Consider the following 24,732-nt stretch of genomic DNA (forward strand, 5'->3'; position numbering starts at 1 on the left):
GATGGCGAGGAGTTCCCGGTTGCCTCACGTCGTAGTTCTGCTCCGCCGAGGACAGTTTGCGGGAGAAATACGCACATGGACGAGAGCACGGGAGGTTCGCCATGCCACTGGAGAGGACGCCACCGACTCCCAGGGTAGCGCGCATCCACCCCCGACCACGAAGCGCTTGTTGGGGTCTGGATGATGGAGGATGGGAGCAGTGCAGAAAGCGGCCTTCAGGGGTTTGGAACGCGCGTGTTGTGCCTCAGGGGTCCAGGTGAAAGGTCTGTTAGAGGAACGGGTGAGAGAGGTTAAGGGAGCAGACAGGTTACTATAGGCGGGAATGAATCGACGATAGAAGTTATAAATCCGAGAAAACGTTGTACTTCCTTTATTGAGTTGGGTTTTGGCCACTCCTGCACTGCCCGGTCTTCTGGTTATCCATCTGGAGGCCCGCAGGTGACGATATAGCCCAGGAAGTGAACGGAGGATTGTGGAAGCTGCATTTCTCCAGTTTGAGGTAGAGGTGGTGGTCTCGCAGGCGGGTTAGGACTTTGCGTGACGTGTAGACGCGATGAGTGGGAAGATCCGGGAGTAGATGAGAATGTCGTCGATATAGATGATGATGAATCGGTTTAGCATGTCTCGGAAGATCTCATTCATGAAATCCTGGAACACGGAGGGACTGTTGGCAAGGCCATACGGCATGACAAGATATTCGTAGTGTCGGTGGGAGTAAGGAATGCTGTTTCCATTCGTCACCTGCGGATACTGAATAAGATTGTAGGCGCCGGAGGTCGAGTTTTGTGAAGACGGTGGCTCCACGAAGGTTCTCCAAAGCGGCAGGAATGAGAGGAAGTGGATATGCAAATTTGACGGTTTGGGAGTTGAGGGCTCGGTAGTCGATGCAAGGTCGGAGACCACCGCGTCTTTCTTGGCCACGAAGAAGAAGCTGGATGCAGCTGGCGCAGGTAGAGGGGCGAATGAAACCTTGTTGTAGGGCCTCCTCCACGTACTCCTCCATCGCAGCCCCTCCGGAACCGATAAGGGGTAGACATGACCTTTAGGAAGTTTGGCAGGTCAAGGTGAAGTAGGTCAATGGCGCAATCCCATGGCCGGTGTGGAGGAAGGCGAGTAGCCGCCGACTTGCTGAACACATCCTTGAAATCCTGGTACGGATCGGAAGTGGTGTGTGTCGTGCTCGGGCTCGGACTTTCCACTGAAGTGGATCCTATAGGTATGGAAGGGTAATTATAAACAGGCAGGGGTAGATTCTTCAAGCAGTTTTGGAACAGAAAACACTCCATTTCTGGATTTCACCGGTTCTCCAGAGGATGTCAGGCTGGTGTTGCTCCAACCAGGGTCTCCCGAGCACGACATCCACCACGGCATCTTCTAGGACGAGGAGTTGGAGTTCCTCCAGATGAAGCTGACCGATCTGCAGGGTGAGAGGTGGTGTGGTGCGGTGGACGCGGCCCCGCCCAGCGGGGTTCCTGGATGGTGCTGATGCTGTAGGTAGTGTCATTTGGGTGAGAGGAATCTGGTGTTTGTGGAGGTCCTCGAGGAGATGAAGTTTCGGGCGGCACCGAGTCCACGAGGATATATACTGGGAAGAGGTGGTTGGCATGGATCAAAGTACCAGATATATGGGGTAGATTGGTAACTTGAGGAGTGAAACGAATCAGACTCACCGCTGGGCGCGCGGGGCGGACAGGACATGTGGTGAGGCGGTGATTCGGATGTCCACAGTAGAGACATAGGTTGGCAGCAAGTCGGCGGTGCGTTCGGCGGGAGTGAGATGGTAGGTGTCCGTAATCATGGGCTCGTCGGTTAGAATTGGAGACGGTGAGGTAGGTGGCGCTGGTGGCTGACGGGAATCCACACAGGCATTAAGATTTTGGGAGATATGGATAGATTTGTTAATAAACGCTTCCAGTCCAACGGTATCCTCAAAAATCGCCATCTGTTGGCGAAGCGCCGGTTGTAATCCCCGGCGGAACACGGAGAGCAGCGCCGGCTCATTCCAGCCACTAGCCACCGCCAGAGTGCGAAGCGAATGGCGACTCGTGAATCCCCGCGCCTGTTTGTCGGAGGTTAAACAGTTCATCATGGACAGATAGTAGGGAGGTGATGGGTCCAAATACCTTCTTCAAATGAGCCAGGAAGTTTGTAGCCGAATTCACGACAGGGTTCCGGGCTGAATGGAGGGCTTCCGCCCACTGCAGCGCTCGTCCTTGTAACAGCGAGATGATAAAGGTTACTTTGGCAGCTTCAGAGGGGAATTGGTGAGCCTGTGACTCCAGATATAGGGAACACTGGAGCACGAATCTGTTGCACGCTTCTCTCACCGAGTACGGTGACGGTCGAGCGAGGGACATACCGGCGCTGGAGTGGGTCGGGACAAAGCCGCGTGGATAGCTGTGGCGATCTCGTGCAGTGGATTCGCGAGCTGGCGGGTTCCGTGTTGGCGTCTTCTTCCATCTCGCCTTATATCCGGGGCTGGGATTCTGTCACGGTCTGAGAGAGAGGAGGCAGGCAGGCAGGCGTAATACTGGCAACGTCTTTAATCAAACTTAAGAATGGCGTGACGCCGAGCATACATCAGCTTAAAACAAGAAAACCAAAACAAATACTCAAATGCGGTAGTCCGTATCAGCAGGGGTAAACACAGGCAGAACGAGTTCGGGAGAGCGGACAGAAGTACGAGAACGTAACTTCCAATCCCAGCCGAGGAAAGACTGGGTTTCTGGAGTATATATGGAGGTGAGTTAATTGATAACAGGTGTGGTGAACAGGTGGCTAGAATTCCCGGAGATGATGAGCGGGTGATTGGCGGGGAGACGGTGATCTGGTGGGTGTGTTTGTGACAGATGTAGTGTAAATGGAGAAGAGGAGGGGGTCCAAGAACCGATCCCTGAGGAACCCCAGTGACCAGTTGATGTGCCGTGGATACATCTCCTCCCCAGGCCACCCTAAAAAACCTACCAGTGAGATAGGATTCGAACCAACGTAAGAGGGATCCCAGAGATGCCCAGTGATGAGAGGGTAGACAGCAGGATCTGATGATTCACAGTGTCAAAAGCAGCGGATAAATCCAGCAGAATGAGAACTGATGATTTGGATTCAGCTCTTGCAGTCCGCAGGGCTTCCGTGACTGAGAGCAGCGCAGTCTCAGTTGAATGGCCGCACCTGAAACATGATTGGTTATGGTCCAGTTTACTTGGTTTTAGTCCATAATACTTAACACAATACATTTATTATATTATTGCCACAGGTAAATACACACATAAACACCTAATCGTATATTGACAATGGTTTTGCCAGCTTCCGGTTGCGCGGCACAGTGCGGTAAGGCCGTGACATCATAAACAGCCACTGCTCGTGCGCTCAGTTTGGCTAGTGATAGCTTTCCCGGAAGACTGACTACGCCACACAGACAGACATCACAGAGACAAAACAGGACAAGTGCTATGTAAAATGTATGTAACGGTTAATATAAATAACAGAGTAGTGCTGAAATGGGGGAATGTCCGTGCGCTATCACTATCGTGTGTGCACCCACTACACTGATAGCAGCAACAGAGGGGAGGATGCAATGCGCGGATGAGGTAAACCGGAGGTGTGCGGGTGTGTATGTGCGTAGTGTAATGTAGTGCTGCTTCCCAGCGGTGGCAGCTAATGTGACTTTATCACAACGTTATTACAACCATTCGCATTGAGACAGTTTCTTTCAATGTTTTGAATACTGGTCGATGTCCTGCTTGCTGCGCCATTCCCTCCTCCAGCACTCCAGTGGCAATCAGACTGGGTAGAGCAGTCTGATGCCAGGCCCAGTGTCAGTGTTAGCTGTCCGGACTCCTGGTCAGCCCTTGCACTGGGCTTGGTGGCTATATGGTCGATTCTCACATGGCGATCCCAGATGTGTATTTCCACGGTAAGATTCCCATGGGTAAACACGTGTCTTACATTGGCAGATTTTCTGTCATTCTCAGCTGTCATATTTTACTCATAAGAATTTGTAGGCATATTCCTCCCATTTATCCAATGAAAGGTTGTATATATTTTTAAAAGAATCAGAATCAGAATAAACTTTATTGCCAGGTATGTTTACACATATGAGGAATTTGTATTAGTGGCAGAAGTGTCTGGCTGTCCTGGTACTTAGTGCTCTGTAGCGCCAACCAGACGGCAACAGTTCAAAGATGGAGTGTGCTGGATGTGAGGGGTCCAAAGTGATTTTCTTAGCCCTTTGTTCATTCTGGATAAGCACAGTTTTGGAGAGTGGGGAGGGTTGTACCAGTGATTCTCTCAGCAGTCCTGACTACCCTCTGTAGTCTTCTGAGGTCAGAATTGGTAGCTGATCTGAAACAGACAGTTATAGAAGTGCAGAGGATGGATTCTATGATATGGAGTAGAACTGTTTTAGCAGTTCCTATGGCAGGCTGGAACTTCCTCTGCTGATGAAGGAAATACAATCTCTGCTGGGCCTATTTCACAATGGAGTCAACGTGAGTGTCCCACCCAGGTCCTGGGAGATGGTGGTGCCCAGGAACCTGAATGACTCCACTGTTACCACCATGCTGTCCATGATGGTGAGTGGAGGGAGTGCAGGGGTTCCTCCTGAAGTCCACTATCATCTCCACTGTTTTGACCGTGTTGAGCTCAGAAGTTGTTTAGACTGAACCATTCAGCCAGCTCTTTGACCTCCTGTCTGTAAGCAGACTCGTCACCGCCCTGTATGAGGTCGATGATTCTGGTGTCGTCCGCAAACTTCAGGAGTTTGACAGAGGCGTCTTTAGAGGTGCAGTCATTGGTGTAGAGGAGAAGAGCAGTGGGGAGAGGATACAACCCTGGGGAGCCCAGTGCTGGTTGTACGAGTGCTGGATGATAATTTCTCCCAGCCTCACTAACTGCTGTCTGTCTGTCAGGAAGCTGCTGATCCACTGACAGACGGAAGGTGGGCACGAGAGCTGGGTTAATTTGGGGTGGAAGTGGTTTAGGATGATGAAGGACAAGCTGAAGTCCACAAACAGGATCATCACATAAGTCCCTGGTTTGTCTAGGTATTGCAAAACATAATGCAGTCCCATATTGACAGCATCATCCACTGACCTGTTTGCTCTGTAGGCAACCTGCAGGGGGTCCAGTAAGGGTCCTGTAAAGACCAGTTTTTCAAATGATTTCATGACCACAGACGTTAGAGCCACGGGTCTGAAATCATTCATTCCAGTAATTTTGGGTTTCTTTGGTATGGGGATGATGGTGAAGCATTTGAAGCATGAAGGCACTACATACAGCTCCAGTGATCTGTTGAAGATCTGTGTGAAGATGGGGCCAGTTGGTTAGCACAGGTTTTCAGACAGGCTGGAGACAGGCATCGCTGAGTTGAGGGGCAGGTGTGGAGGAGAGGGGGATTGCAGGAGGTGAGAATGGTTTCTTTTTAAACCTGCAGTAAAACTCTTTCAGGTCGACTGCCAGTTGTTGATTTGCCATAGTGTGTTGTAATTGGTGATGTCTTTTAGACCTTTCCACACAGAAGCTCTGTCACTAGAGGAGAACTGAGTGCAAAGCTTTTCTGAATAATTCCTCTTTGCCACTCTGATCTCCCTTTCTAGTGTGTACTTGGCCTGTTTATACAAGACTCTGTCCCCTATCCTGCAAGCTTTTTCTTTGGATTTATGGAGCTGACTGAGTTTAGCAGTGAACCATGGTTTGTCGTTATGAGTTAAATAAGTCCTGGTAGGAATGCATACGTCCTCACAGAAACTGATATATAATGTTACCGTTTCTGTGAGCTCGTCCAGATCTGTGGCAGCAGCTTCAAAGACAGTCAAATCAGTGAGAGAGAAGCAGGTTTGTAAATCCCACTCTGCTTCGTTAGTCCCCGAGAATGATTAAAACAGTGTCCGGGTGCTCAGTCTCTGTGATCAGATTTTTGTAAGACGAAGTTTTTGTAAAGACAGGCTCACGTGCACTTGCGGAGGGATGTAAACACACACCAGAATAAACGAGCAAAACTCCCGCGGCGAGTGAAAGGCTTACAATTAATGAAGAGTGCTTCTAAATTGGCACAGCACATCTTTTTTTAACACAGTTACATCTGTACACCACCTTTCACTGATGTAAAAGCGCGTCCCGCCGCTGCGCGATTTCCCTGTTAATTCTAAGTGACACGATCCGCTCTAAACATCTGAAAGCCCAACAGCCTTAATGCGCTGTCTGTAATAGCGCTATTTAGCCAGGTTTCTGTGAAACACAAAGCAGCAGAATTTGAAAAATCCCTGTTAGTCTGGGTGAGCAGAAGAAGTTCGTCCATTTTGTTGGGTAGAGAGCGGAGGTTCACCAAGTGAATGGTGGGCAATGGCGTTCAGAGTCCGCGTTGTCTGAGTTTTGTGGTATATTTTCTATCCTTTTTGAATATTTATTAATGATGTTTTATTTTTATATTTTTATACAAATGTTTTGCATTAATTCACAGTTTATTTTGAGCATTATAATCAGCTATGGTATTTAAATACAAAGTAGCAAATATATCTTTTAAGTAGTATGGTATTTGTGCAAGCAATATATTGTGCAAAAGAATGTTAGTTTAACAGGAACTGTCAGCTAATGTCCTGGCCTATGTCTGCATGTAGAGGAGTGATAAGCAAGCTGCATGCTTGGGAGTTGAGAGGGTCAGGGTCATGTATGTCTCTCTTCAGGTTCTATAGGTCACAGATGGAATGAGGAGGTCAGCTTTACTGAAAAGAGGATACAACACCGAATGGGCAATGGAGTCAGATAACTCGAGGGGTGTGGAACTGAAGAGAGATGACGATAAATATTGAGAACTGCTGGAGGGTGGACGACTTTTCTTGTGTGAATGAACTCAGCAGCTGATGTTTGTATAATATGCATCTGTCGAATAAATGATTTGGAATATAAATTTATGTCTCTCTTCGATAAAAAAATGTGCATGGATTGCAGAAAATAATTAATCCAATAGTTTCACAAGCTGCGCCAGCTTCCCCCATCTGCACAACCTTAGGCGCTTGACCAGCACCGCTGTTCGCTAACTACGATGTTCAGCAAACGCCGGAATAATCAAAAACGATACTATTAGTACTATCAAAAGGATTAACAATACAAATTAATTTAAGATGTAAATATTTTTTTGCCATGACTGTATGGTTTCCAGTTGTGTTTTTTTTACTTAGAATCTTAATAACAGCCAGTTTAGAAGGTTTTTTAGGACATATCCTAATGACAACGGCGAAGTTAATAATATTCAGAAGAGGATCTATGCCTTCTAGAAGTACCTCTTTAGTTCAGATTAAATAGGGTCTAACATACATGCTGTTGGTTTACATGATTTTACAAGTTTATACAATTTCTTCTATAGTGCAGTATCTCATGTGATACTGTAGCTGACGGATGCATTGTTTAAATTTTTCTCTAATAGTATCAGTTGTGTATTTTACTGAGATGATTGAAAAATACTGAAAATGCACTTTGTTGATGTGATGTGTCTAATTATCTAATTATTATATTAGTATTAAGAGGTTTGAAAATGTAACAGTTGCTTGTGGAAAAGTATTACAGTAGTGTATATATATATATATATATATATATATATATATATATATATATATATATATATATATATATATATATTAGTATCAATATTGTGTATTTTATATCTGAAATGACTTTTTAAAGGGGGTCATTGAATCAACATAACATTTAAATAAAATATACACCATATTTCAAATATGACACATTTCTTAGGTTGAATTTTAGATGGATTGTCCTAACCACCCGCACATCAAAACTCATACTGCATATAAATCACATAAATTACATTTAGGCTTCAAATAATTTTTTTAAACTAATCTTTACAGCAGATTACATATATAAATTACATTGTATTTACAAAATAGTTAATTTTTAATTTCATAGGCCTTAGCATTTTCATTTATATACTAAACTAGTATAGTTTTCATTAATTATAAAATAAAATGTAATTATTAGATATAATACTTAACATAAAAACCCTTGAATTAATTAATTGATAACTAACCAAAAATATAAAGTACTTTAATTAAACTGAAATAACAATAATGGTGTATAAATAATTTTTGAAATAACAGTTTGGATTTGTTCAGAATATATTAGCTTTGTAATTGACATCAGGTAAATTACCATTTTTCATTTTTAAAGTAATTCAGGAATTATGACTTTTAGTGCCATTCATAATATGTAAATGTGATTGTTAGTGATTTTAGTAAACTCTTGTAAAAAAATTGCTGTGGCTATGTGGACAATGTTAGTGCCACAGTGAATGCTGGCGTTTTATCCTTGTATTAAATCGTAATTTGAGTTCATATGTGTTTTTAAGGCAAAAGGCACATGTGGCAATTATGCACAGAGAGGACCAGATAGTTCAATCAGCCCTTTTAATTCATCATTGTCAGTGATGACTCCTTCCTGCAACTCGACCTCCGTCAGTCCTGTGAACGAAGGTAAGTATGTCCAATACATGTCTAAATTATACTTAACAACTGACAAAAAACCCATCACACTCATAAGTGCAGCATTTTTATGATGACTAAGGATCAGTTTGCATGCATTTTAATGTCTTTGCGTTCAGCTAGATTGGTAATGTATGTCATTGTCTTGTGCATGTGGCCCTTTAACTAAAATACTTAAGTTCTGCCATACCTGGTCTCGTGCTTGCATTGCTCTGTACAACAGTCTCTTTCCTCCACAGATGACACTAATCTTCTCTTTTATCAACATGGCAATGGTGAGTCAGTTAATGGCTTTGTGCTCCTTGGCTGTCGCTCATTCATGATGAGTATATTTTAACACTGTTATGAGTCTAAAATCCAGTGGAAAGAGTTGCATGATTACAGATTTTTTTAATCTAATCGTGTAATGTGGATATTTAAACTGCTTCTTATCTCACTGCAACCATTTCAACACCTTTATTTCTGCTAATATACATATATACATGCATACAGTGGTATGGCAAAGTTTTGTATGTCTTTCTTTTGCAGAAATAACAGCCCCTAAATGCTTTCTATAGCTTCCAATTAGAGTCTGGATTCTGGCAGAAGGAATTTTGGACCATTGCTCTTTACAAAACATGTCCAGTTCAATCAGGTTTGATGGTTTCCGAGCATGGACAGCCCGCTTTAAATCACATCACGAATTTTCAATAATATTCAAGTCTGGGGACTGAGATGGCCATTCCAGAACATTGTACTTGTTCCTCTGCATGAATGCCGTAGTATATTTTGAGCAGTGTTTAGGGTCGTTGTCTTGTTGAAAGATCCATCCCCAGTGCAACTTCAACTTTGTCACTGATTCCTGGACATTGTTCTCCAGAATCTGCTTGTATTGAGTGCAATCCGTGCAACCTCCACTTTAACAAGATTCTCAGTCCCTGCACACAGCCCCACAGCATGATGGAACTGCCACCAAATTTTATTGTACTGTTTTTCTTGGAATGCTGTGTTGTTTTTCCGTCATGCATAACGACCCTTTTGCCCAAATAACTCTATTTTAGTTTCATCAGCCCCACAGCACCTTATTCCAAAATGAAGCTGGCTGAAGCGACACCGCTTGTGGCGTGTGCAGAGAAAAGGCTTTTTCCGCATTACTCCTCCATACAGCATCTCCTTGTGGAAAGTGCGCTGAATAGTTGAATGATGCACAGTGACACCATCTGCAGCAAGATGATGTTGTAGGTCTTTGGAGCTGGTCTGTGTGGACTGTTCTCACCATCTTGAACCTCTGCTTATCTGAGATGTTTCTTGGTCTGCCACTTCAGGCCTTAACTAGAAGTGTGCTCTGGTCTTCCAATTCTCAAAATGTTCTCACAGTTGAAACTGAGAGCTTAAATCTCTGAGACAGCTTTCTGTATCCTCCCCTAAACCATGATGTTCAACAATCATTGTTTTCAGGTCATCTGAGTTGTTTTGAGGCTCCTGTGTTGCCACACTTCGCAGATGCAAAGAGGAGAAGCACTTACAGTTGGCCTTCTTTACATACTTTCTCATGATTGATTCACCTGTATATGGAGGTCAAGGTTCACTGAGGTTACTAAACCAATTTTGATTTCTAATAATTAGTGCTAAAGGTATTGAAATTAATAAATGACAAGGGTGCCACATAGCTAATTTTAAATAATTCTGCAACACATTTTTCATAAATTATATAAAATTTATTTCACTTCTCAAATATCACTGTGTTTGTCTCCTATATGATATATTTAACTGAAATTTCTTATCCAGACAACCAATGATTTATAAAGGAAAATCATGACAATTTACAGGGGTGCCCAAACTTTTGCCATGCAACTATATATATATATATTGTGATGAGTGGGCTGCCTCTCCCCTTGAATGTCATCATCACCCCATCTCTTATTCGCCGCCTCTTCACCAGGCTCCTGAAGGAGTTGGCGTGTGAGAGGAGGGGCGTGGTATTGACAGGTCTGGCAGCGTGGTGACGAGGCACACCTGAAGTGGATAGAGCTCGCCACCGGGCGCATTTAAATGCTGAGTGTGCTCTCCTCGAGAAATCGGTCTCTTCCCCCATGCATACATGCTGGTGTCCTCGTGGGTCCAAGAAGGGTGCGTGGGGAATTGCCACTGGCGCCAGAGAAGCAAGCCATCTGACCTGTAGTCCCAGCGATGACTGCACATGTATACCGGGTGACGGGCCAGGATGCCGGGCTGTTTATCCCTTCTGACTGCCGCTTGGAAGAAGCCGCCCTCCTCGTGCCCCCGGACTAAAAGAGGGAAATGCGGCGCTGCTGGACTCGCCCCTTACCTGGACTCTTACACCTGGAACTGCCCTACCTGCACTCCCCTGCAACATGACGAGGACACCAGTTCCTCCGCTTATTTACACTTTATTTGTATTTTTGTTAATAAAAAGCCTCTCTGAGGCCTGATGCCACACACACAAGGCGGGGCTAAGATAGAACAGTTAGGTAACACCTGATGACGTCATCCCCTCTCGCTCATAAAGCTTGGGATAGCCCATGCTGAGATGGAGGAATGACGGAGACTCGCTCCCAGCCAACAGAAGGGGTAAGTGATGTTTGCTTTTGTTGTCATTTACCCGGTGGCTGGTTGAGCTTGTCGACATTCCTGGTTTCTCTGTCCCAGTGCGAGAGGAGTTGCCCGAGAGGAATCCTGCCACGCCCACTAGGACAGTACACACATAGAGCGCCTCACTGAATAACAGAAGCTGCCTCTGTGTTCACCTCATGTGCCTTTAAAGCTTCCTTTTCATCTTGTTCTTGAAACACAAAGCATCCATTTGTCTGATTTCACACACGATCCATAGCATACTTACACTGGGGGGCAGTGCCCAAATTGTGTAATGATGCAGCTCAAAGTTCCTGAAGAGGAATCAGCGCTCATAGGCAGACTGTGTGTAAAGCTGGGCAAGGTTCGTTGAGAGTTTCTCTTGAGATGTCTTTCTGATGGTGTGCGGGGGTGGCTGGTGTTACATGGACTTTCCTGCTGGTGGAAAGTGTGGTTGCAGTGCACTTATTACCAGGCCAACTCTACCCTGTCGCCATGGCTATCCTGCAGGTCTACCAAGCAAAGGCACTCAGGCAGCTGCACAAGAGTATTTTTGACCAGAGTATTTTTGCTCTATGGGCAAAGTTCACGGCATAGTTCCTCGGTCTGTAAATCTATTCTATTGATTTAAGTATCAAAATCGGTCTCATATTTCTACTTCTTTTTAAACTTGTATATTGTGATCAGAATGAGTGTTATGTCACACATTAATTTCTTTTCTTCTATGATTCCTACCTCTCCACCTTCTTGGCTACTGGAACAAACATGTTCCATAATGAATATGTTTCACGATATAGTTGGGATGGGAAATGTCCTTGTATTAAATTAAATGCCTTCCAATGATGTAGATTACATTGAGGTCATTCTTTCCCCAAATTTATATTGCACGCTCAAGCCTTTTCCTTCCACCCTTTATTAGTTTGGTTTAATCCTAACACCTTCTGTGTCTTGGAGAGAAATGAAGAAATCTATTGTTTATCCATATAAACGCCTTGTTTTTTGGGGGCTCTAATTAGACAGTGTAAATCTTCTTTCTGTCACTGTGTGATTGAATAAGTGTTCAGTCTAAGAGGGAAAAGGAGCTCCTCTTCAGGAAGTCGAGCCGCGCCAATGATGCCAAGAGGAATGCCCAATGGGACCATGCTCTGAATAGTATGTGCAATTAGTTCAAAGGATAGGCAAGACGTCACTGGCACTGGGTTAAGACTGAAAGCCAATAAAAGTGTGCTTTCTCCAGCTCAGAGAACCACTTATCTTGATGTGATGTGGATTCGACCATGATGCAGGCTCGTTTGAGTCCTGCTCAGATCAAGTCGATCCTCATCACAGTCACAAGAATAAAAGAAGGCCGGCCTCTCACTGTCATGCAGTTTCGAGACTTCTGGGCCTTATGGCAACTGGCGCCCAACATCATACCTCTGTACATGAGACCCTAAAGTGATGGTTCAGGAACAGGGTATTTCTTTGAGGGGAAATCCACTTTGCATGATATGTACGTGCGTCGTGAGATATGTGGAGGAAACTCTGGTTCCTACATCAGGGCCTGGTGCTGGGAGCTCCTTGTTCCCACGTAACACTAGCACAGACGCGCCTCTCACTGCTTGGGAGCTCTCATGAGTTGCCAATCGCCCATGTAAGAGATTTGTTGGTGTGCACCGACAACACATCTGTGGTCTTTACATAAACCCCAAGCTGGCGCACCAGATCCTTGTGTTCTCACTTTGAGCTATCTATATTTGCAGGCTTTTTAAATGTGGAAGCAGAATATATTTTCTGCATCTGGGGTCTTGCTTGGAGCCCTGATTAGTTCTGATTAAGATCCGACAGTTTGATGACTACAAGCTTTGAAGTGCTACACAACCAAAGAGGAGAAGCTGAAACAGAAGCTGTTTCAGGTGGCATTGAAGAAACAATCAGCGGCATCCCTGTGTTCCAGTGATTGGTCCCTGGGTGTCTTGCCTAAAAGATCAATTTCTGTACATGGTCGCTTCATGTCTTTTTAAAAGATGCTGTTTCAGCTGTGTCTTCTTGGGTGCGGCTGTTACCTGACTAATAATGGCTATGAGCACTGTGATCAGTGTCTGGGTGTCCAGGATGCTGAGGACGTGTTCGCATGGAACATGCCATGCCACTGACAGTGTTGCAATCCTGCCTATCCTTCGGGATGTCAACCGATTCAGACCGCTGTAAGCAGAGAATCACCGGCTGACACATTAAGGGATCTTACGGTCAGTGACATTCTGCCAGTTTGCAAGCAAAAGTCCCATCCGCCTGTCCCAATTTTTCCACTCCTGAAACACAGACAATGTCAGAGGTATCTTACATGGGATAAGGGGAAGAGAACTGCACTGCACACCCACAGTCACCACAACTCCGAGCGAGGGTGCACGATGGTGCCCCTGCCTGTGTTAGGAGGTCTGAGAACCATACCCAGCCTGGGCAGAACGGTCCTGGAGTAGCAGTGGAGCTGGATGAACTAGAGAGAACCAGAGGGGACATTGCACATTCTCTTGTGTTGCGAATAGGTCCACCTCTGCCTGGTAAAATTCTTTCCAGAGATGCTCCACCACTCCCCTGGAGCATCCACTCCCCGGGCCTCGGCCCCTGTCTCAACAGGACTTCTGTATTGAGATGCCTGGGAATGAACCCTGAGCTTCCTACTCTCAAACATTTTATACTGTTTTACGTTCATCTTCTTGCTAGACATGTAAACAAAGTTTCTTCTTACATGTAAATTGCGGATAACAATGAAAGTAATAACCTTTGAACTGTCTGAAAGTTGACGCTTTATCATTGAACACATTCATCATAACATAATGCATTGACACACAATTTAAAGGATACAAACACAAACAGCGGTTTTGAAAGTTACATCCCAAATCAAACCAGAGTATGCGATGAAGTCCTTGTTGAGCTTTAACAATGTGGTTACCTTTCCTTTGCATTAATGACATCAGCATGTCATCCAGTTTTGGTAACTCAAAATCAATTGCAGGAATTTGTTCCACAAGCCTAATTGTTCATCTGCTTTTACTGACATTGCCTGTTGGATGGCATTTACATATGGAAAATTATAATTTCTTATAGACCAGGTCGATTCAGGTCATGCAAATGAAGTATTATTAATAGGTCAAAATGTCCTATTATCATTGAAAATGGATTTAGAGTTCCTTTGAGTGTTTTCCTGCTGGATGGTCTGTAGTTAGTAGCTACTGCTCCAAAGTATCTGAAGAACGCTGTGGTCACCAGATCCTAGGACATCTCTGTTACACTCTCTCTCTGGCATCGCTAATCCAGATCAGGAGACCATGCTATCAGATTTACTAGAACTGGAACTTGCATCCATTGGATGTTGTTAATTAACACTCCTTGATAGGGTTTCGTCATAACACCAGAAGGGGGTGTTGGTTCCAGATCTGGACACTATTGCATCACTACTGTCATCGGCAGAACCACTGTCAGATTCATCGCCACATCTTTTATATTTCTTGGTTAGTTTGAAAACACATGCAAACATAAAGAGCTACACACCCCCTTTTCATCCCACATATCACAGCAAACAATCTAAACAAAAATACAGACAAAATATTCACACTTTTAATTATACACTGTTGTTTATACATTGTGTTCAGTAGGACTGTCTCCTGAATTTTTGTATAATTTCATCTGATCAGTGTGGTACCATCTCTTCACTTGTCTCTTTTAGTCTTATGACAGATTTTGTAGACTGCATCTCCACATAGTACATTTTGTTGGCCCAGTCCAATTTGTTGAGCAGATTGGTGATACATGGCTGGTAAAGAGCTACACAAAGTTTTAAGATATATTTCATTTGTCCATCCTTCAATCATAGGCTTAGGAACTTCAAAAATAATGTGTTCAGGTAATCTAATTTTTCTTCCTGTCATTAATTCATGGGGCTGTAACCTGTGCTTTTGTGAACGATTCTCGAACTGACATTAAAATAATTGGAAGGTATTGGGACCATTTTCTAATACCATTTTTTTAATGCAGTTTTTAATGTTCTATTCAGTCTCTCTACCCCTCCTGAAACTTGTGGCTGCTGGGCTATATGGAGCCGATGTTTTCTTCCTAGCATTTTAGCAAGGTCTGCATGAATCTTTCCTGTGAAATGTGTACTCTATCACTTTCCAAACTCAGGCAGACCAGATCTACAGAAAATTTGTTCCCAAAGTACTCGTGATGTGGCAGAAGCTGTATCAGATTTTATTGAAATGCTTCAATCCATTTGCATTTGCTGTTTGTGTTAACAATCACTAATATATATCGATATCCACCTTTTGCTGCAGGTAAATGACAGATATAATCAATCTGGCGGTCTGTCCAGGGGCCTTCAGCAAGACATGTAGGTCTTAATGTCTGTCTTTTACCCCGATTGTGGATATGATACAGAAATCAGTAGGTGGAATCCATAATGCAGTGTCAACGTTTCTGCACAGCAATATGTTATCAAATTCAAAATTCAAATTCAAATTCAAATTTTATTTGTCACATACATACATGGTACGACATGCAGTGAAATGTTTTTACAACCGCCCAGCGCCAGAATAGAAAACAAAATATATATCTATAGAAGAAACAAGAAAGAAAAAAAATAATAAAAAATAAAAAAAAAATAAATAAAAAAATATATATATATATATATATATATATATATATATACAAAGAAGTGTGCAAAGTATAAAAGGTAAAAACTGAAATAAAGTATAAAATATAAAATATAAAGTGGCTGTGTGAATGACCAATGTAAAGTGACTAGTGCAATTTTGTCCAGTGTAATGTTATCGGTTTGTGATGCTGAAGAATCGTGCCATCAAAACCCTCAAATGTTTTTTGTGTTTTGACTTTGTGTGAGGGATTATCTGAATTAGGAATTGTTAACGAAGCACCAGAATCCATTAACCAATCATTGCATCAGACTCCAACAGCAATATTTACTATTGGTGCTACATGAGTTACGGAGGCCTCAAGAGCTCTCCATATGAGAGCGCAGTTCTTCGCTTTTTCTTTACTCAGCTTGTCAACTTTAGCCTGTAGTTGATGTAAATTAATTTTCTGACTTGTTCTCTTAAGGGACACTTAACATCCCCTAAAAATATGTCTCTTTTTGTCACACGAGTAGCAAACTGGAAGATTGTCAGGTTATAAGGAGGTGGTCTCTCCTGTCTGTCTCCACTTTCAAGATTTCCTCTTTTCTGAGAGACCTTATGACCACTGTTCTGATATGGCTTCTAGCACTTATTACAGATACAGGATGTGTTTTCTTTGTGTTAGCATTATTATTGTAAAACATCTTAGCAATAATGTCACTTTAATCAGATTGAGTTGTCACAAGCATTGTCACAGCAGAGTGGGCGAGTGGGTCACATTTGCTAATCAAGGCAGACTTGAAACATACATCATTCTGAGTAATATCAGGATTACCACTGAAAGTTTCCAGCTCCCCTTTCCTCATTTGGATTTCATGGTTTTTTATCCTAGTTAACTGACATCATCCCTAAGACTTCAAGCAATGCCCTATTTTTTTCTCTGTCTTATTTGCAGTTCTGTTTCTTACTTCCTGAGTTAAGGCTCCAGACAAAGTGTCAGACAGACATATTCTTAACAAAACACATGCATCGTCATCTGTAAATCTGTAAACCTCAGCATATTCTTCCAATTTTTTTGGAAATCTATTGATCTCGCTTGGCAGGATCAAATTTTCCAATATTATCAATCACAGCTTCTAGTTCATTTGGATTAAATCCTGCTTCACTAGCACGCATAGTTGTAGTAGCATGAATTGGTGCCATAGGTAACCTAGCTGTGCAATCAGAATAATGAAAGCTGCATGACTCAGAATTTCTTTTCCCAACTCTCATTTTCCTGCAAATCTAGCATTTCTGAAATTGGATTACACACCGTGACACCTAATGGTGTCGGACTCACTATCATGAAAATAATTCTGTGATCACACTACGTCAGATCAATTCAGTTACTTTACAATTTAATTACAATTATAACATCTTTACAGTCAATTTCAATTACATTAGAAACTTACTACTGTATACACAAACAATCTAATACAACTCTGTCACCACACTGCGTCGGGTTGATTCAATTACTTTAGAATCTTAACAGAATTATAAAAGACCAACAAAAGTCTTACTTTAGAAACTTTTAACTTAAGCACTTTGCTTCAGTTTCTTTTGAAACAATGATTCCAATACAGCTCTGCCACCACACTACATTGGATTAATTCAGTTCCGTTAGAATTTTAAACAGAATTGTACAGAATAGGCTTAAGAACTCCTCCTGTTAATACTGAATCAATCATCAATCAATCATTTTTATTTATATAGCGCTTTTAACAACACAGGTTGTATCAAAGCACTGAACAGTATAAAGCGGAAGAATACAATGATAGGGATGTATTATGATGAGAGTGAACAATTTGTTATTAAATGCAGAGACGGTTCCTGTAATCAATTCAACAATAGTCGCCAGGAAGTTAAGTGTCCCCACAAAGCAAGCCAGACCTTAAAGAATGGAGAAAAAAAACCTTGGGAAAAACCAGACTCAGTTGGGGCCAGTTCTCCTCTGACCAGAAGCCCATCACTTAACTTACAGTTCAATTTTAAACGCAGCTGTGCCAGTGTAAATGACTGTGTGTGTGTGTGTGCATCAGGATCCGGTGATCTGTCCGTGGTGCGCATCTAGGTGTTCTGGTCTCTGATGAACATAATCTCTGGTTCTGATCCACCATCTAGTCTGGATACAAACTAAAACAGATTAAGAAAGAAAAAGATCACTATTAGCGTAGATGCCATTCTTTTACAATGTCACAAGTACATTGTGTTTTAGGAGTAGTGTTCCCAGTTCCAGCGGATCTAATTAATACTGCCTGAAAATTTTTAACGGATTTGAATAATAAAAGTGTGTTGTTGTGTTATGTGTAGGCTAGGTTAAAAGATCTGTCTTTAATCTAGATTTAAACGGACAGAGTGTGTCTGCTTCCCGAACAGAGTTAAGGAGATTGTTCCAAAGTTCAGGTGCTAGATAGGAAAATGATCTGCCGCCCGCAGTAAATTTTGATTTTCTAGGTATTATCAAATGGCCAGAGTTTTGAGAATGCAGCAGACGTGCAGGACTATAATGTGATAAGGGCTCGCTCAAGTATTGAGGAGCTAAACCATTCAGGGCTTTATAGGTAACTAATAAGATTTAAAAATCTATCTGATGTTTGATAGGAGCCAGTGCAGTGTTAACAGAACCAGGCTAATGTGATCATACTTCTTAGTTCTAGTAAGGACTCTAGCGTATGCGTTTTGGACTAGCTGAAGTTTATCAAGCATTGCAGAACAAATGACCCAATAAAGCATAACAATAATCTAACCTTGAGGTCATAAACGCATTAATTAATATTTCTGCATTAGATGTTGAAGGCATAGGTCGTAATTTAGATATATTTTATATATATTTTTAAGATGGAAAAACACAGTTTTACAGATGCTGGAAACATGGTTTTGAAGGAAAGATTGCTGTCAAACAGCACACCTAGCTGATGATGAAGAATTAACAGAGCAGCCATCAAGTGTGTTCTAGATTATTATATGTGGGGTTTTAGGTCCAATTATTAGCACCTCCGCTTTTTCAGAATTTAGCATTAAGAAGTTAGTCATCATTTTTTTATCAGTTTTATATCAACTACGCATCTGTTAGATTCTCAATTTGGTGTGTATAACCAGGCTGCACTGAAATATAGAGCTGAGTATCATCAGCATAGCAGTGAAAGCTAACACCATGTCCCCTGATAATATCTCCCAGAGGTAACATGTATAGGTTGAAAAGTAACAGTCTTGGCACTGAGCCTTGAGGAACTCCAGCGATATGATATGATACCTCCTCATTTAGTGCTACAAACTGATAGTGGTTAGATAGATATGATTTGAAACATGCTAAGGCGCTTTCAATTCAATTCAATTCAATTCAAGTTTATTTGTATAGCACTTTTACAATGGCTATTGTTCCAAAGCAGCTTCACAAAACAAATTATTACATAACAAATCATTCCACAGACAAAAGCAAATCCCTACACAGCAGGATGCATTACAATACAGCAGGATGAATTACAATGCAGAAAGTTCAAGATAGAATTAGTCCAGACGGAAGGTTAGGTTTTCCTCGACGTCATCGCAGGAAGGTCATCTCTCACTGGGTCCACTGGAGAGGCTCGGTAACTAGATGCCTCGGGATGTGCATCCCGAGGAGGAGACAAAAGGATAATTAGCGTAGCGGCCATTCATACTATTGGGAATCACGATGTACTGTAGCATAGGTTTATGTGAATCTTTATGAGTATGCTTTGCTAAAAAGATATGTCTTTAGCCTAGACTTAAACTGAGAGAGTGTGTCTGATCCCGATGATCTTCCTATAATGCCAACATAGTTTTCTAGTCTATCCAGAGAGAATGTTGTGATCGAATGCTGCGCTAAGATCTAATAGCACTAATAACGAGATAAAACCACAGTCCGATGATAAAAGCAGGTCATTAGTAATTCTAATGAGAGCAGTCTCAGTACTATATGGTACGGTCTAAATCCTGATTGGAAATCCTTGAAGATACCTCCTGTCACCCAGTTGTCCTGCTGCACGGGCTGTAAAGCCGAATTGAACAATGTACATGATTCACTGTACTAGTCGCATCCAAAACAGTATCTACAGCCCTCGCATTCTTACTGTCCTCAATTAAAGTTTGGATGTGTGTCTCTAATTCTAAAACCTTCACTGTCAGCCTAGCTATTTCCTGCATTTATCACATGTGAATCCCTGGTCGCTGACAGAGAAAGATAAACTATACATGTGGCAAGCAGTGCAAGTGACGATGAAAGGAGAAGCCATTTACTCACCATAAGTTATGGAAGATTCACTTACCACTCTTGTTTGGCGAAGCTTGTAAAAAGGAGCGAACGAGCGTGTGGGAGATTTGAAAAGGAGCAAAAGAAGCTTAATAATAGGAGCGTAAACGCTGGTGGGAACTAAAGTGATAAGCTGATCAGCTAACAGTACTAATGCACCACCGAGTTTTAGATTAAAGCGCTTGAGCGAACAGCTGTCAAATTAGTTAGATTAGTTTGATAGATAGTATCAACAGTATGTAGATAATTAAATTAAACTGAAAAAAGTAGTTCTATCTGTTTTATCCTTTACAAATTATTTTCTAGATTTTTTTTAACGAGGGGACTCCCTATCCAAACCAGCAATAATTTTCCCCTTCTGGAAATTCCTGCGTTGACTGGCTCGCCAATGTAAGAAAAAGTGTGGAGGACGCCATAGATCTTGGTGCAGAATAACTTTTATTTACAGTTCAGCAGTGACAAAGTATACACAGCACTTCGGATTCAGCGGAGTCAGAATGAACCCCGAGCTACCTACTCTCAAACATTTTATACTGTTTTACGTTCATCTTTTTGCTAGACATGTAAATGAAGTTTCTTCTTACATGTAAATTGCGGATAACAATGAAAGTAATAACCTTCTGTTCTCGCATCTTTGGTAGTCCAAATGTTATGTTGATGGGATTATCTAGAATCCCTAGAAGTTATATTCATATGCTCCTTTGGTCAGCAGATGGTTCTTGATGGCCCGTTGCCGATCCTGCTCTATAGGTGATGAAATAACACTCTGGTGATCATATTTATTTCAAATTCAAATCGTTTATTTGTCACATACACAGACATATCGTAGTACGACGTGTAGCGAGATGCCTCGCCATCATCCCATCCACATACAGATACAAGATGGGGGTAGACATGACGGGATGACAGAAATAAAGAAGTACAGCATTACATGAGGAGAGGTGAGGCGAGAAAAAGCTAACCCAGACTGTGCTCCTAAGGGAACACAGTGTGGTAACGGAAAAAACACCTCAGCAATAGAGCACATAGTTTAGACAATTGGACACATGTAAGACAAGGTAAGTCTGGGTATGTTGGGGATCCTCCACTGGCGAGCAGCCATCCTTCTCCGGCAGCCATGGCGCGCAAAGACAATCTGGACCCGTCTGCCAGGCAGGCGGAAAGGTGGGGGTGAGGAGTGCGAGAGCGTCTTCACTGCCGTGATCTGCCGGGGGAGTTGTTTTTTCCAGCAGTGGCCTTGGCCGAGGCCAGTGCATGGTACAGGGAGTCAAAACCAGATAAGAATGGAATTTGTTTAGGCTTGGTGCGAGTAGTCATAGACAATTTACCCGAACTACTCTATTGTCCATCCTGGTCCATTTTTCGAAACAGAGCCTCGAGCTTCCCCGCGATGATGTTATCCAAAGTGCGGTTCACAACCACAGTCTGAGTCCCGACAGCCTCGAGCTTCCCCATGATGTTATCCAAAGTGCGGTTCACAACCACAGTCTGAGTCCCGACAGCTCTGCCCACCGCTTCAATTAATCCAGGCAGCATTGTGGGGCTGTGGACAGCTGCCCTCGTTCTCTCAATTTGTCGATAAACCAGGGCTATGCCCAATCCGATCAGCAATAGCCCGTAATCAAAGTTCCGAAAGGAAAGATATCTTCAATATCCTCCACGGAAAGAGGCTCCAAGCACACGAGACGCCACTTCTCCCACGCGCCCATCGAATACCCGGCCGCCATCATCCCGGCAGGACAATCGGGTTCCCTGAACCCACGCTCTCTTCGAGAAGATGGTGTCAATTGCGTTAAGAGACCAGTTGATCAAATCCATGTTTTAGCTGGAGAGCAGGGGCAGAGAGAGTCTCTCAAGTGGAGAAAAGTAGACACAAGACGAGACTAAGAAGCACAAGCAGGCAAGGACACGGGTAGGGAGAGGGAGGAAAACACGCCCCTACTCCGAGGACGGGCAGAGAAGAGAGATTTACAGATTATTGAGACCGTGGGAAAACTCGAAAAAGGAACTTCAAGTACTTCCTGCGTGAAGGATGGATAGACATGTGAAAAATGCTGCGTCTTTTTAGATCTATCATGACAAACCAGTCCTTCGGATCTGATTTGTGACAAGAGCAGTTTCACAGTGAGCATCCTGAACTTCATTACTGAGCAGTTCAGGAGGCTGAGATCTAAAATGGGCCTCAGCCCTCCATCCTTCTTTGGAACAATGAAGTACCGGCTGTAGAACCCAGACTCTCACGAGAGGAGGAACCACCATGGCCTCCTTTACTAAGAGAGTTTTTACTTCTTGTTCCATCACCAGAGCCTGCCCTGTACCTACCACTGTGGCTGAGCTGCGACACTCTGTTTCTGCGCTTACCTGTATGAGGAGCTAGTACTTGCGTGAGGCTGTTCCGCGCCAGCACAAGTTGGATAAAGGCGAGGGAGGTACCACTGAAATGCCGCTGCTTGCTTGCGCGCTCCTGGTGTCTGTTGACTACTGCATTAACTTCGCCGCCAAACATACCCTGGGGCGATAGTGGGGCGCCCATCAGGCAGACTTTGTCCTTTTCTATCACATCGGACAGAGTCAGCCACAGATGCCAAGGCTGCCATAGACTGCCCGGATAGCGCCAAAGGCCTTCTTGGTGGCGAGCAGCGAGACGTCAGCAATCCTTCTGAGCTCCTTGTTATCATCGGAGCTCACCTGCTCACCTTCATCTAACACTTTCAGCAGATCAGCCTGGTATGCTTGCAACACCGCCATAGTGTGCAGACACGCACCAGCCTGACCCGCTGCCGAAAGTACCCTCTGCCGCCCAGTGCTGATGTTGTTCTGAGCGCCAGGACTACAGGACCAGAGTCTTTAAAGGTGAAGCCGCGGCAGGTGACAGATAGCCAAAAGATAGACAGATAGCTAGTGTCTGTTCAACCTCCGGCATCGTCCAATAACCGCCTTGCTTCATTCCCACAACATTTCCATAGAAATGTGAAACATGTCCCTTCTGTGACGAGAGCCTTCGGGAGCTCCTCTCCCAGGCAAGCCATGCACATATCGTGTATGTCATCCGGCATGATGTACCTTTTGCACGGATGAACACACACTCTATAGATTGCCTCGCCCTCTCTCGTTTTTGGCATTTACACACTGGCCCGACTGCACACACACTTTTGCAAGCTGAGTGACAGAAAGCTGAGGCCGACAGCATTCCACATGCTCTTATGCTTTCTGGGCCATGACGTCACCCGCCTATGACGTCTCACCATCTTACTGGTCTGATTGCACATACGCACATTGACACAGCTCGAGTTCCTGAAGAGCTTTGACTCTAGCTCCCAGGTGAGTGTAGAGACAACCACTATGTCAGGTATTATGCAGATGCTAGACATTCTGAATGGTTAAAAAAATACATGACAGTAGGTCAGGCTTGATGATCTTTGAGCATGGATGGTAGGAGAGGGAGAAATCAAAATATCTGAAAAACAGTGCTCAATGAGCATGCCTGGAATTGGCAAACCGAATGTATTCAAGGTTCTTGTGGTTGGTCCAGACAATGAAGGGCTCCCCAAATTGGTGAATTCAGAAACATCTGTAGGGCCTTATCAGGTGTTTGGCCAATCCACCACAGCTTTAATCTTGTCAGGATCCACGAGTACCCCCTTGGGCGACACATTGTAACCGAAAAATGGAACAGTTTTTGACTCCAGCTTACCATTAGACCATGTTGAGTGAGCCATAAATGGCCCAACCAAGGTTATTTTTGTAAACGACAACAAAAACTAAGACGAAAACGTCTTTTGTAATTTTGTAAACTGAAATGAAATAAAAAATTAACAAATATCTGAAAAATTAAAACAAAACAAAACAATAGTTATTGAAAAACTAATGGTAATAAAATAAAATGATCTAAAATAAACATTACTAAACATTACCCCTTGGCTGAAAAATGTAGGAGCTGTGGCACTTTGGAGAAGTACCGCAAATGGGAAAACACATATGAGGTTATCTGACAAAGAGACGCAAAGCAGTTTATAGCAGAGTAGTGCATGGGTCCTGTTTGGTTAACATGCACCAGCAGAACTACTGACCTGTTATTTAACAGCAGCATTCATTTAATTCTGTACCAGAACAGAACCATTTGACAGACAGTCATGACCCAAACCACACCCACATTAAATCTAGCCTATTACATCAGGTAGGCAAAATTATTTAACTTCTCATGTTGCACAAGCAATCAAACATTAGACATTGTAAGTTTGTGCTATGTTACACAGTGTAACATGATAAATAACAGAAAAGAATGCGCATCCTTTCTGTAAACAATACATATCTTTTGCCTGCATTGTGTGTTCACTCTGCCAGGCTTCCGATCAAGTGATAATGAAAAGACTCATTAGGATCAGCTTTCTTAGACATTTTAAACTCCATTGGGGTTAGACAACACGTCTCTGGACCTACTCATTGTCAAAATCATACTCTAGATCTAATACTGTCACATGGAATAGATGTTAAAATGGTTGAAGTACTGCAGCAAAGTGATGACATTTCAGATCACTATCTAGTCTTGTGTGAACTCTGTATAGTTAAACCTGTAAACTCTGCACCTTATTACAAGTATGGTAGAACCATCACTTCCACCACAAAAGAAAGCTTTCTAAATAACCTTCCTGACTTATCTCAATTCCTTAGTTTATCCAATACGATGCAAAAACTTGATGATGTAACAGAAACTATGCACTCTCTTTTTCTAGCACTTTAGATACAGTTGCTC

The 24,732-nt window shown here is 43.0% G+C and overlaps 1 protein-coding gene across 1 annotated transcript in view; it reads left to right on the top strand.

The window, feature by feature from the left end:
• Window positions 1–24,732, top strand: part of LOC122332132 (plexin domain-containing protein 1-like) — a 108,584-nt gene that overhangs the window by 78,137 nt on the left and 5,715 nt on the right. The window contains exons 13-14 of the mRNA XM_043229425.1: window positions 8,357–8,480; window positions 8,729–8,764. Of these exons, the coding sequence (XP_043085360.1) occupies window positions 8,357–8,480; window positions 8,729–8,764 (160 nt within the window). The remainder of the gene's footprint in view (window positions 1–8,356; window positions 8,481–8,728; window positions 8,765–24,732) is intronic.

The sequence above is a fragment of the Puntigrus tetrazona genome, unplaced genomic scaffold, assembly GCF_018831695.1.
Source record: "Puntigrus tetrazona isolate hp1 unplaced genomic scaffold, ASM1883169v1 S000000004, whole genome shotgun sequence".
NCBI lineage: Eukaryota > Metazoa > Chordata > Actinopteri > Cypriniformes > Cyprinidae > Puntigrus > Puntigrus tetrazona.